General features: G+C 44.8%; 1 protein-coding gene across 1 annotated transcript in view; it reads left to right on the forward strand.

The window, feature by feature from the left end:
- The window catches only part of WNT11 (Wnt family member 11), a 16,298-nt gene extending 11,358 nt beyond the window's left edge, over positions 1 to 4,940 (forward strand). The window contains exons 3-7 of the mRNA XM_010706205.1: positions 367 to 602; positions 1,111 to 1,224; positions 1,309 to 1,388; positions 2,757 to 3,049; positions 4,718 to 4,940. Coding sequence (XP_010704507.1) covers positions 367 to 602; positions 1,111 to 1,224; positions 1,309 to 1,388; positions 2,757 to 3,049; positions 4,718 to 4,940 — 946 coding nt within the window. The remainder of the gene's footprint in view (positions 1 to 366; positions 603 to 1,110; positions 1,225 to 1,308; positions 1,389 to 2,756; positions 3,050 to 4,717) is intronic.
- Positions 4,941 to 7,056: the final 2,116 nt, after the last annotated feature.

Raw genomic sequence — 7,056 nt, forward strand, 5'->3', positions numbered from 1 at the left:
AAAAAAAAGAAAGAAAGAAAAACAAAACCTTCCCATAAGGATTTACACAATCAGTCGACTTGGCATTCACCCCAGGAGATTTGTTCTGGCTCCTCTCGATGATAGGAGAAACACACAGGTTTAATGGTGAATTGTCCCACTCATCTTCAACATTTACCTTAGATGAGATAAATGAGACTGAATAGTTTCCCATCTCTCTCATCAGCTTAAACTAGGCATGTAATTTGCATGTAGCTAATATTAGGTCAGCTGAACACAGGCCAAGGCGTTTGCTGGGTTGGCGGTAGTCAAGAAATTAATACTGATACGAAGACTGACTTTTTGTGGGTTCTAATGCCTTTTTTTTGCATGTGCTTGTCTCCTCAGAGCTCTGTCCAAGACTCCTTCGGCTTTGGCCCTGAATCAAACCCAGCACTGCAAGCAGCTAGAAGGCCTGGTGGTTTCCCAGGTGCAATTGTGCCGCAGCAACCTGGAGCTGATGCAGACCATCATCCAGGCGGCACGGGAAGTGATAAAGACCTGCCGCAAAACTTTCTCAGACATGCGGTGGAATTGCTCTTCCATCGAGCTGGCTCCTAACTACCTGCTGGACTTAGAGAGAGGTAAACAGCACTGCTGCCTTGGGTGGGGAGCAGAGGTTGGAGAAGATGTACCCGGAGGTCTCTTCCAACCTCAGCCATTCTGTGTGTCTATGATTCCTCCTCATGCTCCAAAAGCAGATCATACCACAGTAGACAAGTTGCACGACCCCATGTACCTTTTTCCCCTGCTAAGATCATAGAATCATAGAATGGCTTGGGTTGGAAGAGATCTCAAAAATCGTTTAGTTGCCACCCACCAGGTCAGGCTGCCCAGGATCCCAACCAATCTGGCCTTGAAGGCCTCCATGGAATGGGCACCCACAGCTTCTCTGAGCAACCTGAAATTGGATGTTGTCTCACACGATGAAGAGCTCTCGTTGGAGATTTTCTCCAAGCCTGTCCTGTAGAGGTCTCAGCTGCAAGGAGGCAGCGTGTTTGCCATTCTGTGAGGCAGAGATTATGTAGGTCTCTTTTTGGGGAATACTTAGCCATCCCAAGAGCCTGAGTTGGAGTTTCTTATCTCTTGCAGGTACAAGGGAGTCAGCATTTGTGTATGCCCTTTCTGCTGCTGCTATCAGCCATACCATTGCCAGAGCCTGCACCACCGGGGACCTCCCTGGCTGTTCCTGTGGTCCCATCCCAGGTGAGACACCTGGACCTGGGTATCGATGGGGAGGATGTGCAGACAACCTCAACTATGGTCTTATCATGGGGTCCAAATTTTCAGATGCTCCCATGAAGATGAAAAAATCAGGATCACAAGCCAATAAACTGATGCATCTGCACAACAGTGAAGTAGGGAGACAGGTAACAAATCCACAAGAGTTATTGTACTTGTACAGTCCTCTTTAGTGGTCGGTCGCTCTGTGAGGTTCAGTGTCTCTATCAGCAAGCGAAAGGAGCAGGTCTCTCCCTGACTGCTCTCAAATCCTTTGGCCTGCTGAAGACTGTGGCTATCAGTCATGCTGGACCTCAGGAGGCCCTAAATGCTAATTCCAGCCCTCTAGAACCGTGGGTGGGATGTGTCATTGCCACACCTTCCACAGCCAAGGATGGCTGCGGCTTGCTTACCCCAGGAGGTGTGGTGGGGATGGGTCTCGTGGTGCTCTGCCAAGGGCATTGCACACATGAAGTGCTGTGTAAGCACAGAGGATTACCATCTGCCAGACGTGTCCAGCAGCAGCTGCCTCCCAGCCATCTCTGCAGCCAGGAGGGCTGATGTGTTCCTTCTCAAACTGCTTTGCTAGTGATTACTCTCCTATCTGGCAGAAGCCGCTCTTAACAGCTTGCATTCAGTGGCTGTGCCAATGGAGGGGTAACACTGTGCATGCTGCTTGGCATGCCCCAAGGAGCAAATCCCCACCGCAGCCCTTCATGCAGCTTGAGAAATTGGGGTGGGGAGCTATAAAGGCTTCAGCAGTTCCCTTCTATTGCATGACTTGTCCTTCTAGGGCAAAACTTGGAGCATACTGAGCTCATTGGCAGCTTTCTGTGTAGCTATGGGCTGAACTTACCTTTCCAGAGCAAAACCCTATCAAACTCACCTCCTCTGGGTGTTTTTCTTTATGGTTCCCTGCATCCCACACTATCTTATTATTATTATTGCTGTGTCTTGAGTTTTTGTTTGAATTGCAATGGGCAAATTTTCACTTGGGATGCAGTGTTGTCATGGCTGGTGGATTCACTGCTATATCCTATCAGACCAGAGCAGAACTGAAGTAAAAGGCTCTGCTGGCCCCATGCTCAGCAGAAAGGCAGGGTGTGGGTGCTTCGAATTCATCAGTGCCTTGACATCTGTTACCCAATGCCTAAATATGTTGCAGGCAGACATGCGCATTAAGAATCTATTTATGAATTGCTTTGATTTTCAGATCCTAATTTAGAGAGTTTAAATGCAGCCCTATGTAGATATCTGATCATAATTCAACATATTCTTCTGTCTGCTGGCTGGAAATGTGTCCTGCTGAGAGCAGTCCTGGGCTAATAGTGATCACTAAGGGGCTGTGGGATTTCATTCCCTTTGCAAGTAGCTGCTCAAGCACAACCGTGCAGAAATCAGAGCAGCAGGCCTTTTCTATAGCAGTCTCCATTAAGAAACAGTCTTATTTAGTAAGCTTCTGGGATGTTTGGACTTAAGAGCAGGACATTTCCTAACTCCTGCATTCCTTTTTGCAGGTCTTGAAAGCCTCTCTTGAAATGAAATGTAAGTGCCATGGAGTTTCTGGGTCATGCTCTATCAAGACCTGTTGGAAAGGCCTTCAAGAGCTGCGAGACATTGCACTGGACCTCAAAAACAAGTATTTGTCAGCCACCAAGGTCGTTCATCGGCCCATGGGCACACGCAAATACCTCGTGCCAAAGGATATTGATATCAGACCGGTTAAGGAGACAGAGCTGATTTACCTGCAGAGCTCGCCTGATTTCTGCATGAAGAATGAGAAAGTGGGGTCACATGGGACCCAGGACAGGTGAGGGTTTTTGCACTCTGTGCCCCTAAGAAGAGGCAGAGGGGATTGTGTATGAATAACAGGCAAATCATTGTGGGGATAGCATACATGCACAGGCAAAAATTATCTCTGATGATCAGTGCAGTACAGAGATGCCCAAGACTCTCAGTGGTGGTTGTGGCTAAGATGGAGCTGTAGGTCCCTTGCATTATAGAGGTAGGCACAAAATATCTTTGAAATACCCTAGGAAAACCATATAGGCTGCTCATCTCCACAGGTACAATGATCAAGCAGATGATATTGATGGTATTGAGTTCCTCTTACAATCATTGCTCATCTGATGAGTTGTTACTCTACTTTTAGGCAAGTAAGGCAAGAGTTAACCCAAATAGGATGGGTGCTTCCAGGCAGCCTTAAAAATCCCCATCACCCACAAGGATGGATCTTGAGGATTTTTCTTCTGCTGGCTTTTAAGAAACTATGTATGATTGGATTGCTCATGTCTATGAAGAGTTATGACTTCATTCCATTAATATTGGTGATTTAAAGTCATCACACTCAAGCCTTCAGTGGGCACAGTGCTGTGCCAGGAAGCAGACATGCATGTCTTTTCTCATGATTTGTGGAACTCCCTCTATGACAAATCAGTTTCACAGGTGGACACTAGACCCTCCGACAGCCAAACAGCTGTGTGTATCCAGAATTTTGCAGGATTTTCAGGACTTCTGTTCAGGGAATGTAATGGCTGGATTTTAGGATGGCTCATTCACTGCTATCTGCTGACTTGGCTTTTTTTTCAGAGAGTTCCCATCATTATTCTATACTCTTTGTGCTACCTCGTTGTGCTGTCATGTTGCAAGGTGCATGCAAGTGCTCTCTTGTAGGGCATCTTCCTTTCAATATAATTGGTCTTTCCATTGTGCATTGAATGTAGTGAAGGTTTTACTATGACAGAAAGGAAGTAAATGACCTCAATGCACAAAAGATTAAACCTTTTTAGTTATCTTTGATTAGTAGGAATTTATACTTAGGAGACTATGGAAGTTAACCTTTGGCAATTCTTTAGGACCACAATTCTGTAGAGTATATATCAGCATCTGGAGTTGACTAGGTGAAGATGAAAGTTAGTGAGATACCTTGTATAAAGCATGTCCTTTTTGATCTCTGATGTTTAGAGCTTTGTATCCTCCATTAGAACGGAAGGCAGTGGCAGGACCACAATACAACAGCACGTTCATTGCCAGCCCAAACATGCAGCAGTAATTAGCAAGTGAAGATGTTTACGAGTCATTGAGGGCTGTGGGGAAGAAAGCATGTGCTAAAAGTGTTGTCTGAAAGAAAACGTCATTTGAGCAGAAGCAAAGTTTCTATGGATTTGTATGGATTTTGACAAATTCTTGTTTTTAAAATGACCTCTTTGTTGAAACTCCCTGTTTTGCAATGAAAAACTGTGGAGGTTATTTGGAAGCTGGAATTTGGAATTGTGTGAAATCAACAGGTTGTGTCAAAAACAAGCTGAATTCATTAGAGATCTGCCAAGTGAAACATTTTCCGTGAGCTGAAATCCTTTTAAAGGTGAAGGAAGACACGGCTTCCTATAATTTCATTTTACAGGAGATTTTGCCATCTTATCCCAGCGAGGGATGAAAAATATGTTGTGGTCTTGAGTGATCTTTTTTTTTTCTTTAGGATAGGAAAATGCGTATTGCAGGAGTCCATTTATCCTGAGCAGGGTGAGAACAGAGATTGTGAGCCTGCCAGGCAAGGATCCAAGGAAATGAGGCTGAGTGAGGACTTAGAGGAGCGAGATATTAAGGCAGGAGGGGATGACTTTCAAAAGGCACCTGTCAAGAAGTGCTCCTTATTGTTGGATGTGCAAGGTGATGATGACTGTGAGAGGGGAGGAGGGTGAGATAGACCTACGTTGAGTTGTAGTCATCTCTTGGGCCATGCTGTAAGGTCATCTGTAGTTACATCCAGTGTGATTGAGAAGATACCTAGTGTCTCAAAACTGGCAGTTATAGCAGCCCCTTCTCTTAATTAAATCAGATGAAATGAGTATAATGCGTTTGCAGATGGGCTCATTTTTCTTCCTTCTCCTTCCATGGATGTCTTTTTTCCTCTGATTTGTTTTTTGTTGTTTTTTTTTTTTTGGTTCTCTCACAGAGAGGACATCTCATGTGTTTTAAACACGATGGCTCTGTTCCAGTGGCAGAGATAGTGCTTGGTGACAGGGACAAGGAAGCAGGAGCACAAAGGGGCAGCTGTTGGAGAGAGCAGGAAAAATACATGGCTCACGCTTACCCCAAGTGGTGTAAAATGCTTGTTTGGAAGTAGCCCAAAGAGGTTTTCACTCTATAAGCGAAGTCCCAGAGCATCTTAACATTTGATCCTTGTTCACATCAAAGGCTTTGGGGAGAAATCCTGCTTTTCTTCTAGGCCAATTTTTAAGGTTTTTTACAGCAAATGTAATCAAAAAAGGATTTTAATAGTGGTCTCTGAGTTTGTTTTCTTTCTTTTTCTGTCATTTGCCTATTCCCTCTTTGGCCTCTTTGTGTTCAAGAACAGAATTATTGAATCCTTAAGGTTGGAAAGACCACTAAGATCATCAAGTCCAACCATCAACCCAACCGTGTGATGCTCTAGGCCACGTCCCTCAGTACAACATTCACCCTTTTCTTGAACACCTCCAGGGGCACCACTTTCCTGGGCAGCCGGTTCTAATGCATTACCACTCTTTCTGACAAAAGATATTTCCTGATCATATCCAACCTGAACCTCCCCTGGTGCAATTTATGGCCATGAGCTCTTGTCCTGTGGCTTCTTGTAGGGCACTGTTGTGCAGACCCTTCTCACTGTGCTCCAGGAGACCTCAGTCTGGGCAGCTTCACCACTTTCCAGCCCCACTTTCTTTCTCTGAAGGGGTGTAGAAGGACGAGGTTCCCATTAATAACCTTTCAATTGTATTTAAAACATTCAGATTTTCATTACAAAAAGTGAGTTGTCTTGCATCACGAGGAGGAAAATTCTTTTCTGCCTGTTCATATCTTGCTCGGAGAATGCTGGGAGCAGGACAAGGCCTGACATAGCTGCAACACTTTTTTCATTCTTGGTTTCTGTATGCTCCAGGGAGCAACCCTGCATTAGTAGGTGGGTGGAACGGATAATCTAATCGGTCGCTTCCATCTCTATAATTATCCCTCACATTGCTTGGACTCACTGTGCTAACTTCAGGCAGGAAAGGGAGTCAAGTTACTTTGTAGTGGAACTATGTGAAAATCCACTCAGAAAATGCAAACCTGGCTACTCCAAAGCCTTTCAGGACTCTTCTCTGAAAGCTTTTTCAAAGCCTCATTCAGCACAAGCCTGAAGTGATTTCTAAGACATTTTGGCCCTCCTTAGTTTCATGTTGAAATCAGAAATGGTTTGGGAATCCACATGCCTTCAAGCAGTTGGAGTGGATCCAGGTTTCAAAGCCAGGCAGCTGAACACAGACCTGTGATTTGAAGCCTCACCACTCTTTGAAGTGCTCAAAATCTGATTAAGGAGCTGAATTTTGCAACTGGCTTGCTGCAGCCACAGCCTTCACTGATGGCAGCCAAACTCCACGGGTTTGTTTGTCACCATCATGCTTACATAGCTAATAATAATTGTCTGGAGAAAAATCTACAGGAGCAAATCTGTGGAGTAGCATGTGGATTATGTGATTTTTGATATGAATTAACCATGTGGAATGAGAGGTTGGTTAAGATGAAAGAGAATGGCCTTAAATTGCACGAGGGGAGATTAAGCTTGGATATTAGGAAATATTTCTTCTCAGAAAGAGTGGTAATGCATTGGCGCAGCTTGCACAGGGAGGTGGTGGAGTCACCATCCCTGGAGGTGTTCAGGAACCATGGAGATGTGGCACTGAGGGACATGTCAGTGGGCATGGTGGGGATGGATTGGAGTTGGGGTTGGTGATCTTGAACGTCTTTTCCAAACTTAATGACTCTATGATTCTAAATACATATATATATTTATATATA

The sequence above is a fragment of the Meleagris gallopavo genome, chromosome 1 (assembly GCF_000146605.3).
Source record: "Meleagris gallopavo isolate NT-WF06-2002-E0010 breed Aviagen turkey brand Nicholas breeding stock chromosome 1, Turkey_5.1, whole genome shotgun sequence".
Lineage (NCBI taxonomy): Eukaryota > Metazoa > Chordata > Aves > Galliformes > Phasianidae > Meleagris > Meleagris gallopavo.